We start from the raw sequence: 12,818 nt of genomic DNA on the forward strand, positions 1-12,818 counted from the left end.
CCATGAAGGAGGTTCATGGCAGGTAGGCAGCACCCCCCCCCGACCCTCATTAAGCGAGTTTTCAAACATCAGATTTTGCCCGCCCTGCGGTTACCCTAATGGTCCCGGATTAGGCTTGTTCTGACGCCGACCCTGTTGGCTCAAGCTGCAGAGAAATATTGAAATGGGTTGAAAAATGGCAGATGGAGGTTAATCCAAACCAATGTAAGGTGATCATTTTGGGAGGACGAGGACATACAACATGAATGGTGGGGCTTTGGGGGATACTGAGGAAGAGGGGGAACCTCAGATCACATCCATAGATCTTTGAAGGTGGCAATGACGATAGGCAGCATGGTTAGGAAGGCACATGAGATACTGGATCTCATCAATTGGGGTCATTAGAGACAGCATATGCTGGAATCTAGAGCTTAAAATAAACTGCTAGAGGAACTCAATGAGGCAGGCAATATCTGTGTAGGAAGAGGAATGGTTTGGGTCAAGACTCTGCAGTAATCCCTCACAGATGCTGCCTGATCCAGTAAGCATTTTCCAGCTTGGGCCATTGAATATAAAAGTTGGGAGGTTATACTCCAATTTTATAAAACCTTGGCCAGACTGGCACAGTTAGCGTTAGGGCAGCATGGTTAAAGTTGTGATTAGTGCAACACAATTACAGCACCAGTGACCCGAGTTTGATTATGCCACTATCTATAAGGAGTTTGTATGTTCTCCCTGTGTCCACATGGGCTTCCTCCAGTTGCATTGGTTTTATCCCACCCTCCAAAGGTGCACAAGGGTGTAGGTTAATTGGCCACATGGGTGTATTTGGGCGGCAAGTGCTCTTGGGCCGGAAGGGGCTGTTACTATGCTGTATCTCTTTTTTAAATTAATGGATTCCAGACTGCATGGTACCAAGATATAGGAAGGATGTGATGGCATTGGAGAGGATGCAGAGGAGTTTTGCTATGATGTTGCATGGGATGGAGCAGTTCAGGAGAGAGTCCAGAAGCCAGGTCCATTCTCCCTGGAGTGGAGGAGGTTAGGAGGGGACATGATTAAGGTGTATATAATTATAAAGCCTATGGGATAGGGTAGACTACGGAAACCTCTTATATCAGAGGTTGGTAAAACTAGATGGCATGGATTTAGGGTAAAGGGGTTGAGCTTTAGAAGGAATATGAGGAAGACCTTCTTCACCCATAGTAATTATGTGGAATGCACTGCTGAGAGAGTGGTTGACAGCATTTAAGCAGTGTATTAATGAGCCTTTGAATTGCTGAGCCATAGAACGCCATGCTCTGGATGAAGGGTTAATGTGGAATGGTACCCCAATTGGTAGATGGGTGAAATGGCCTGTTTCCATGCTGAATGAATCTATAATTCAAAGGAAAAAATTTTATAGATGGATGGTTGAACTACATTCTGCTTTGTGTAGAAAAGATTGACATCAGTTAGAAGCATTAACATACCCCATTAAATTGATGTGACTGAGGATGTGCCAAATAATGGTAATGCGCCATGCACTATGTTGCAATTCCATATGAACTCCCCTTGAGAGGGCAGCACCAAGGGACTGAAGAGAGTAACTCCATCCAGCAGCTCCAGGGATCGGAGTTCAATCCTGACCACCATAGGTTTTTTTGTGTGGAGTTTCACATGCTCTGGCTTCATCGACATCCCAAAGCCATACTGGTAGGTTAAAATTGCCATTGTAAATTCCCCTCGCTTAGGTGGGTGGCAGCAGAATCAGATGTTTTAATGGACATTTGTGAGAACCATATACTGTATGTCTGAGAGTCTCTTAAATACCCTAATATTTCAGCCTCTACCACCACACCTTGGAAGGCATTCTAGGCACCAACTCTGTAAAATAAACTTACCCCTGATGTCTCCCCTAAACTTTCCTTCATTTACTTTGTACTGATGTCCTCTGGTGTGTGCTATTCCTGCCCTGGGAAAAAGGTGCTGGCTGTCCACCTTATCTATGCCTCTTAGAATCTTATAGATCTCGATTAAGTCACCTCTCATCCTTCTTCAGAGAGAAAAGTTCTAGCTCTGCTAGGGTAAGAAAAGAAAGGAGGGCTGAGAAACAGGCTCTTTGATAAGAGGAGGGAAGGCAAAGGGGTGGAGAGGATGTGACGGGCAGCAGAAAGAAGAGGAATAGCGTTGGAAGGATGAAGGAAAGTGAGGGGGGGATAAAGAAAGGGGGGGGGTTACTGGAAATTGGAGATTGATACTGATACCGTCTGGTTGGAGACTGGCAAGACCAAACGTAAGCTGTTCCAAATTATGAGTGGCCTCAACATGAGGCCATTAACAGACATGTCAGTGTGAGAGTAAGGTGTGGAATTGAAGTGGTTGGCTTCTGGGAGGCCCTTACTGTGCAGCGGACAGAACGAAGGTGCTTAATGATCTCCCAGTCTGCGTCAGTCTCCTCAATGTAGAGGAAGCTGCATCGGAAGCACCGAATGAGGTAAGTGCAGCAAAAGTTAATCCTGTGAGCACCACCAGCTGAAGTTTAGCCATGGATGATATGGGCCTGTGCCACAGTGATCGCCCTTCACTCCACATTCCCTCAATACCTTCACTTAGCAATCCATTTAATCATTTCAGTCTTGGAAATTTCAGTTGACTTGGTGTCTACTGCCTTCCCACTCCTGTCTGCTTCAAGTCGTGAAGAGTACAAGCAAGGAATGGAAATTGAGTAACCCTGTTTTAGAATATATTTCAGGCCCGTGTGAACCTAACTCTATTGTTAAAAAAAAATTCTTAAGATGTGTTGGTGTTGCAAGTTTGTATTTATTCTTTGTCCTTACTTTCTCTTGGAACACTGCAATCTTTGTGATGGTAGCACTCTCTTGGTTGACAGGATGCTCTCATGAAGGAATGGTGATATGGTGTCCAAGTCAACATCGTGTGTGAATTGGAGCCAGCACCTCATCCCTCATATTGGTTCTCTAAAAGATTTACCCAAATTGGATACTGTTACTTTTCCCCTTTCAAAGTAATATTTGAAAGCTTCTGTGGTCAGTAACACAAGGACTATGAGAAATGGAACATCAAATATAATTGGACATTAAGCTTTGTGATTCATGAGTAATTCTAAGAAAATTTAATTGGAGAATATGCTGTAAATGTAAAAAATGTCTATTAACCCAGTGTGGCAATCTTTGTGCTTTAGTGCCAGATCATCTCCAATTCACATCACAGATCACCTCTGTATAAGGATCTCATGCCCCTATATACTAAAGTGCATCTTGTGCTGCCCAGAGTCAAATTAAGCAATGTCATTCTCTGAGATGACAACAGTGAACCAGTTCTCCACCACCAACCAACATGCATCATGTGTGTAACTTTTCATGGAATGTTTCACAAAGAACATTTTAATGGTATGAACCAATCGGTGGCTTATTTTGCTTCACGTACATTAACACACTTTTGTCAGTGAGATTGATGAACAATGGAAAAATTAAAAAGACACAACTTATGAACTAAAAGAGCATTGACTTGAAACATTAACCCTCTTCCTCTCTTCACAGGTGATACCTGAACGGTTGAGAAATTACAGCATTTATTTTTATTTCAAATTCCAGCTTCCACTGTATTTTACATTTGGATTCTCGAACACCAATAAATATAAATTCACTTCACTGGAGTACACAGTAAATTAATTGTCACTCACTACCAAGTCCTGGTAGAGTTTTTTTTGTTTCCTGCTTGCAAAGGAGCAATTCACTTGTGCCTATTAAAAAGGTTAATATGCATGTGTGAGAAAAGATATTGTTTTCTGATCTTTTGTGATTATTTTTTTCTCACTAAGATATCAGATCCCTAAATTATGACTTTCTCCTGGTCAGGGAGCATTAGATTCCTAAATGCTGGGCCGAGTCAAACTATTTTTTTATAATAGACTTAAGCAGTCATCTGGACTCCCAGATGCTGTTTGAGAGGACCCTATTCCTGAACCTTTCTGTTCCATTTACCAATATCAGCAGTTTAACAACTTTTCTTGGGCCTTTGTCAATGCTGTTCTGTGAACAGGGAGAGTGACCAGAGATGATTCGTCCTAATTTTACTAGCACCTCATTTTCCACTTACTGTCCATGTAATCTGTATAGCTGGGTATGTTGTGCCTATACCCTCACTCATAGTTGCCTCATACTGCTGCCTTTTTGTAGGAGCCTGCTGTATCCATCCATTTTCTTTAAATAATAGGAGCTGTGCAACTTTAAAGGCTGGCTCTGAATGAATAAATCAGCTTTTACAAGTAGTCATGCACAGATTCCATTGGAGAAACTGTTGCTATATCACCAAGGAATTTGGCTCACTTGTCTCATCCAACCAATAAATTCCAAGTTTATGTTGAAACACAAAGTCAAAGCAACTCAGACCATTGGCTTGGCACACACAGGTAAAAATTGAGCATTGTGATCAGCTGAGGATGAGTAACATCTTTGAATGCTGGATCACCCAACCTGGTGACTGGAGCAGGAAGGTTGGTGGTCAGAGTGTGTGTCTATGGAGGGGAGAGGGGACTCCTATAGAAGGGAGAATGATGGGAGATATCTTACACAGAAGAAAGTGAGGGTGTCAGGTTAGCATATAAAATATTGTCACTCACCATCAAGTCCAACAGCAGCTTTCTGGCTTAACTGGTTCCTGATGTACATTTATCTGTTCATTAAATTTATTATGTTCGGCTCCGAATCATGGGTCCTCTACCGGCATCACCTACGGCTCCTAGAACGCTTCCACCAGCGTTGTCTCCGCTCCATCCTCAACATTCATTGGAGCGCTTTCATCCCTAACGTCGAAGTACTCGAGATGGCAGAGGTCGACAGCATCGAGTCCACGCTGCTGAAGATCCAGCTGCGCTGGGTGGGTCACGTCTCCAGAATGGAGGACCATCGCCTTCCCAAGATAGTGTTATATGGCGAGCTCTCCACTGGCCACCGTGACAGAGGTGCACCAAAGAAAAGGTACAAGGACTGCCTAAAGAAATCTCTTGGTGCCTGCCACATTGACCACCGCCAGTGGGCTGATATCGCCTCAAACCGTGCATCTTGGCGCCTCACAGTTTGGCAGGCAGCAACCTCCTTTGAAGAAGACCGCAGAGCCCACCTCACTGACAAAAGGCAAAGGAGGAAAAACCCAACACCCAACCCCAACCAACCAATTTTCCCCTGCAGCCGCTGCAACCGTGTCTGCCTGTCCCGCATCGGACTTGTCAGCCACAAACGAGCCTGCAGCAGACGTGGACTTTTACCCCCTCCATAAATCTTCGTCCGCGAAGCCAAGCCAAAGAAAGAAATTTATTGTGTACTTCAAAAGCAGAAGTCCAAATCTTTTTTTAGTATGAACTGAAAGTCTGGTTTCATGGGGTGATATGAGATGACAGCCTCGCTGGTGTACTAAGTAAAGGTTTTACTTTGAAGTTAAACACTGGCTGGCTGTGTCAAGTTTTGTCTGTGGTCATCATCACCCTGAGTGTAACTCATATTGGTGTCTGTCTCCTCCTGCAGCAATCCCACATACGATCAGCTGATCATGGAGTGCCGTTGGGATCAGCAGTCATCAGAGAGTCAGTGGCCCGTTCACCCACCCTCCCAGTTGAGGGAGGATGCTTGAAGGTGAGCTGTCTTTCATTGAACAGAACATTACAGCACAGTACAGGCCCTTTGGCCCATGAGGTTGTGTTGACCTACTCCACAACAATCTAACCCTTCCCAATCACACACCCAGAACCATCTATTTTTCTTACATTAATATGTCTGAGTTTTTAACTGTCCCTATTGTACCAGCCACCACCACCACCACCCCCTGTAATGTATTACACCCTTTGTGTAAAATAATTTGTATTAGGAAAGGAAAGGTTGGCAGAAATGCAAAATGGATTAGGGTAAATGAACAAAAATGCATGACAGGACTGTGGTTTTAATACAATAACTGTATCAGTCAGAACAGGGAATAAATGGATTCCGCAAACGTAGATATAGATAAGGACAATCTTATTCATGGTACTCTGGTAGTATGGGTACATCTGTGAGTGCCCTGCTTTCTCTGTATCATATGGAGGCAGAGAACCATGTCATAGACAGCAACTCTGCTTCTGAATCTGTGCTGCAAGGCACAGCTGTAAATTAGCAGAGTGCTCTAGTGAACAAGGCTGCATCCAGCAATGGCAAGATCTAGAATTTCATGCCCATGAGAACACCAATTGTATTCCTTGCTGGCTCAGGCACAACAGTTAGATTTGTACCATTCGTGCAGTAAATTTTTTGTTAATCGGCAGTTGCTTATTTGAATAATTTATGTCGGTGTCAATCCTGGATCTGCTCTTCTAATCTCCACCTGCGCCATCCCAACTACTAAATCACCCCACTCAAAACACTGAGCAGAGATAACTTTTAAAATTAGCAAGTGAATGAAATGAAAGAACAGGACTTTGATTAGGCCACAGCTGGAGTACTGTGTGCAGTTCTGAGTGCCACACTGCAGAGAGGAAATGATTGCACTGGAGAGGGCACAGAGGAGATTAAACGGATGTTGGAAGATCTCAGTTATGAGGTGAGACAGACTAAACTGGGTTTATTTCCCCTTGAGTGGAGGAGGTCTAGGACAACCTATTGCAGGTGTGTATTATGAGAGGCACAGACAGTAGATAGCAAGAAACCTTTCCCATAATAGAGACATCCAAAACCAGAGAGTACCAGTTTAATATAAAGGGCAAGAAGTTATAGGGAATCTGAGGACATTTTGTTTCAGCCAGAGCGTCGTTGCAGTTTCGAACACTCTGCCTGAGATGGTGGTGGAGGCAGGCACCCCAACAACATTGAAAATGTATCTAATGGTCACTTGAGTCACCAAGACCTAGAAGGGTAGGGACCAAGTGCTAGTAAATGGGATGAAGATGGATGTTAGCTCCATGGTCAGCATTGCTACAGTGGGCTAAAGAATGCGTTTCCGAGCTATGTGACTCCACGATCCTATAACTTGTGCTTTGTTTTTGTGATCTCCCCCACCGCCCCCCCCCCCCCCCCCCCAATCTTCCTCCAGTGACTTGCAACCAGCTCACTGTTTGAAGTGTGGTCATTATAGGAACATCAGACAGCCATCTTGTGCCCAGCAAAGCTCTCATAAGCAGCAGCCCAATGACGAACGCATCACCTCTTTTTGTGATGTTGGAGGGACAAATATTTCCTAAGGCACAGGTGAAATCCTTGGTTCCCTGCAGCAGTGCAGTGAAGACACCTTGTTTCACTGCTTTACCAAAGATCTTAAGTTTGAAACAAAACACAACTTTGCAGGAAGTTACAAAAATATTCAAGAGCTGTTTTTGAAAATCTAATGAGCTATTAAGCTTAAAATACTGGTCAGCACAAATGGATTTCAAAAGAATCAATGATGTGAACAGTGTTGGTACATTTTTATTCAGCCTACAATAAAATTAAGTTCATGAAATTAACATTTTCTTTAAATTTCATTCCTTAAACCACCCTTATATTAAACAAAAAATGTAGTGATAAAATAGTTTGGTACAGGCTTGTGGGTAAAGATTTTAAGAAACAAGTAAACCACCCCCCCCCCCCCCCCCCCGTATTGTTCTATGATGTGGTCAAACGCACCTGCCGCATGCTACTGGCATTTGAATGATCCAGCCATTGTAACTCTTGAAATAACGCTGCAGTCTGCTTCTTGTCATTAAATATCCTCTATATATTACTCAGGCATCTGTCTGGTTTTTTTTCTTATTCCTGAAGAAGGCCCCAGGCCTGAAACATTGGTAACCCTATCACTTCGTATGGATGCTGCGTGACCTGCTGAATTTTTCCAGCAGATTTGTGTATTGCACTTGACCCTCGATTATGTAGACTTTCATGTTTAGCTCCATATATATTTGCTCTATTTTTCTTCTTTCCAATGTCAGATTGAACTCAATTGAGTGACCACCTGATAGGGGAGGAATTCCCACATCACCTTTGAGAAGTTGAAATGCTGATCAATTTTCACAACTCCATCATAAAACTTGTGAGAACAGTGGCTCATAATCAACCTCATTTGAATTCGAAAGAACTCTGCGTTTGCCCATTCTTTGGCTTGGCTTCGCGGATGAAGATTTATGGAGGGGGTAAATGTCCACGTCAGCTGCAGGCTCGTTTGTGCCTGACAAGTCCGATGCGGGACAGGCAGACACGGTTGCAGTGGTTGCCCATTATTCACCAGCTAAACTCACTGCAGAAATCTTGGACTGATTTTTAACAATACATTTTAATTACGAGCTGTGTGAACAACTTACATAATGGAGTCACATTTCCTTAGCTGGAAATTTATAGGAGATGATTAAAAAATATTTTTGTTCTTTCCTGCCTCCTTTTCCGTTCTCCCTCTCACCCAACTTGACACTATTCAGCCTGCTTCTTTTTCTTTCTCTCTTTCTGCATGATTAAAACAGAATATCACATCATAAACTGAAAGTCCCTGATTCACTCAAGCATGTCACCTCACCTTTTTAACTTTTCCCTGCATGTCAATTCCTGAAGTCCCAGCAACATCCTAGTAAATCTTCTCTGCACTTTTGCAATCTTATTGATATCTTTCCTGTAGTTAAGTGGTTAACTTATAATTACTTATTTTGTATTTGTATTTAGCAAGGAATAGAATCCTGCCAAGTTCAAGAGGAAGAGGTAAAAAATAGGGTGGATAAATATTCAAAAGGCTTTCTCTGAATGTGACCTGGTCTAGATGAGATAGATTCTACATTGTTGAGAGAGTGGATGTAGAAATTAAAATGTGATTAACCAAGACCTTCCAATCTTCCTGAGATAAAGGAATTGTACCAGAGATCAGATACAACAAATTTTAGATCTTTGCTCAAAATGGGATACAATACACTTCCACCATTGTAAATCAGTTAGTTTTACTCCAGAAGTGAGGAGGTGTTTCACAATAATCATCAAGAAAGTATAAATAGAGAAGTTTGAATGAATAAATGTGAACCACTTGTTCAAGGCAAATTATGTCTGGCATTATTTTCTGACAAGGAAATGGAGAGAATGATTAAGATGTTGTCGTAGTTGCCTTACAGATAGATTTTCAGAGAGCACTTTAGGAAAAAATGAAATCAATAAACAAAGACAGGTCATTGGCAACACAGATAAGAAGTTTGGTTTGGGATATAAAGCGGTCTCTGAGCAAACTCAAAAATAATGTGTCTGTAGGTATATAAACAGTGAATGGGCACAAAGGGAAGAGATAGGGACTTGATTCAGGACTGTAAGGATACTTTACCCATGGAGAAATGCAAAGTTCAAATAAATTTTTTCAATGTTAAATTTTGCTTTAGAAATCAAGCACAGTAACAGGCCCCTCTGACCTCAGAGCCCAGGCCACTCAATTACACCCATATGACCAATTAACCTACTAACCCCGTACATATTCAGAATGTGAGAGGAAACCGAAGCACCTAGAAGAAACCCACGTGGTCACGGGGAGATCATACAAACTCCTTACAGCCAGCATCGGATTTGAACCTGGTGTTGCTCTAACTGTGCCACTAAAATACTTTGCAGACTGGAGAGATATGGATCATGGTCTGCTCTAGAGTGGTGCCAGAACACCACCTATTTATAATGTACTTTTAATACATCGGCTCAGGTCAGTGATTAATACTTCAAAATTTTTAGATGGCATAAAACTTAGAAGTACGGTGAATAATAAAGTATAGCAGCAGTCTACAGGGTGGACAATAAGATGGATGGAATCCTGAAAGAGGAAATCCAATAAAGAGAAATTGTCCAGGAAAATTAAAGAGAGACATGATATATCAAATGGGACATTTCTAAAGGGGTCCAGGAGTGTCTCGGGCTGGAGGTACACTTGCAAAATCATTGAAGATGGGGAATGTAAGTCGAGAAAGTAGTTACTATATAATTTAAGCCCTGGCTTTGTATGTAGAAGCACAGATTACAAAACAAAGAGATTATATTTAACCTTCATAAAAGAGTGGTTAGGCCACAAGCAGTCTGGTTTTAATCAAGGCACTTTTGGAATGCAGCAAAATGTTCTCAGAAAAATTCCAGGGTTGACATGGGTTTTTCTCTGTGGAGCAGTGAAAGTTGAGAGAAGGTTGGTTTGAGGTGTTCAAATTCTTGGGAAACTCATCGAATAAATGGAGTCAGGGGCTGGGGCTGGGGTTGGAGAGGGGAGAGGATTGTGCAGTTTTTAATTGTCCTGGCATCAGGAGAAGGATTGTTAAGCAGCAAATAGTTTTGATCTGGAATATACTGCCTGGAATTGTGGTTCTAAGCAAAATTAGATAAATCTTTGGAGTTAAAAAAAAAATTCACGGAACAACTGGGAAATGGGACTGATTGGATTGGTTGAGAGAAAGCTGGCATGGACTTTCTAAGATAAAGAATCTTCTTCAATGCTTTGATAATAGCATTGCCTAACCTGATGACCCACTCTAAAGCAGTCTTAGCCAAAAACAGATCCAAAAAAGTACGTTAAAATTTGTCTAGATTTAAGCAAAATGCAAACATAACGTGCACAATGAAAAAAGGCTTATATTCACTGGTTATAAGCATTGAGTATCTAATCGACGTGGTTCTCCTGGATTACAAGTACTGCGGCATAAATCCAAATCAATCTCATGTCAAAGTGTATTTTATTTACACCAGATTCATTAAAAAGGATTAAACATAATTGTGACTTTTAGATTTTAATTGAGCCACAAATGAGGGTTGAGTGGGTTAAGCCATGCAACTGTTAGAAGTGAAATTGCTCCAATTGTGAACCACGGCCACCAACAGGACCACACATGTGGCAGGAACGCGCGAGGCTGAGTTATATGGAAGTGATATTGAAAATGTGCTGCGACATTCCCTCCACCTCTTCCCCCATCCAAGTTTAAAGCAAGAAGTCACCTGAATTTAATTTGAAATTCGGAGCTCCGCACTTTGAAATCTCCTTTTAGACAACCCCACCTGCAAAATAAAATTAGAAGCCACCCACTGATTGTTCTTTATTTCATATACAAAATTCCATGGTAACCCACTCTCTATGAAAAGTAATCCAGATCACTCACACAATTCCAGTACACATTACAACTTGTAATCATTGAATATCTTACTTCCTCCCCTGCAGGCATTTCACACATGGCCCCCAGCTGCTTTTAATTGTGGTATTCAGCACATTATCCCCTTTATCTCATTTCTTTTCCCCTCTTATCTTTTTTTAATCAGTATACTCTTGGTACCTTATTAGTGAAAAGGGACATTATTGAAGGGTCACATTTCAATTTTACAAAATGGGTTTAGTAACTCGTTTAAGCTGAAGGAGAAAGTACATTGCTTTAACCTCTTGTTTGTCTCCCGTGTGGTAGGAAGAATTATTTAATAATTACCACACCCTTGACTTTGGGACGAATAAAATGAGAAGAGAATGTCACCCAGAATTTTGCAGCTCTGCTTGAGAACAAAGTGGACATGGAGACTGCCCAGGGACTGCAGCCTTTGTCTTCAATTTTACACCTTCCCTCCATAGTTTGGATAAATCCCATCCTGCAATGATCTCGCAGGATTTTGCATACAGTTATTGAATTGTTTTGGCAACACCCATTCTTTGATTGATAATTTGAAGATACAACTGGCTTTCCCTGGTCTCCTTTAAGTGATCTGCCTCGCTGTAGTCACTGCTGGTTTTGAGAGACATGACATTTATTGGAAAGCGCCCAGCAGATTTGGTTGGAATCTTATCTGATTGTCTTATTGAAACCCCAGTCCCCATGAATCCAAGTCGATGGAATGGAAGCACCACGGGATTTTGCAATCTCCCTGATTTCTCCACCTGAGGACCTTGGTTGGCATCCTGTGTGGAAGGGCGTGCCAATTGTACATCAAGAAGTGAGAACAAGAAGGTTTCAAATCATCATTAATAAAACCTTCCATAATTCATTATTCCCTGATTATTAAGAGTTTCATCATAACAGTGAGAAGTTCTGGCAAAGCTGTGCTTTAGCTAACCCATTGACTGCTCTTTTTGGAATTGTAGTTCCAGAAGTGGGACGAGTTCTCACTTCACATACTACATTGTTGGCTCGAAGAGCTATCTTATTTAAATAGAAAGATTCTCAGCCACCTACTTTTACTCAATTGTTCTCTCAAATTATGGTATTTTTAAGATTAGAGAAAGTTAGGAGTCATACATTTAATACTTCTGTTAAATTTGAAGTGACTTCGGGACCTTTTATAAATTATTTCCACATCATTTAATTAGTATAATATTTTCCCTTCTGGACTATATTTAATTTTACTTCCATTCTCTTTGTTAGTGAAGGCCAGATGAATCATTTTATTAATAAATTCTCAGGATGGGGTGCCCAGTTTTTTTTGGTTTTGTTTTGCTTTTTTTCTTAGATTAAATGGGGTTTTATATAATAATTTTTTTTTGAAGATTTCAGTTTGAGGAGATGAGAACACATTCATTAATTGTGGTATAATGCAATATGTTATATCATGTTATATAGTGATATTTTTTCCCTTATTGATTATGCATTCCTATTCTCCTCATGTATTGTTTACCTATGATATGATGAATAAAAAGATTGAAAAAGAAAGAAAGAAGGTTCAAAAAGTAAATTAGCATAGAGTTTTAGCTTTGTAGGTATATTTGTAGGTATAAGCTAGTCTTACAAAAACTATAACTAACTACAGGGATATTTTTATTAAAAAAATAATAAAATTCTGCTGAAATACTGCACAAAAATTTTATAGACAGTCATTTTGGTGTCACCCAATGTGGTCCACACCCGACTAGTGACGCCACTGGTGAGTCCC

General features: G+C 41.2%; 1 protein-coding gene across 4 annotated transcripts in view; it reads left to right on the plus strand.

Annotated features, from left to right (window-relative positions):
• Positions 1–12,818, plus strand: part of satb2 (SATB homeobox 2) — a 240,128-nt gene that overhangs the window by 219,810 nt on the left and 7,500 nt on the right. For 3 of the 4 annotated variants that reach the window (XM_069934540.1, XM_069934539.1, XM_069934538.1), the window contains exon 12: positions 5,505–5,612. The exons of the other annotated variant lie outside the window; for it this stretch is intronic. In XM_069934540.1, coding sequence (XP_069790641.1) covers positions 5,505–5,612 — 108 coding nt within the window. The remainder of the gene's footprint in view (positions 1–5,504; positions 5,613–12,818) is intronic. 4 annotated transcript variants of the gene reach the window in all.

The sequence above is a fragment of the Narcine bancroftii genome, chromosome 4 (assembly GCF_036971445.1).
Source record: "Narcine bancroftii isolate sNarBan1 chromosome 4, sNarBan1.hap1, whole genome shotgun sequence".
Taxonomy (NCBI): Eukaryota; Metazoa; Chordata; class Chondrichthyes; order Torpediniformes; family Narcinidae; genus Narcine; species Narcine bancroftii.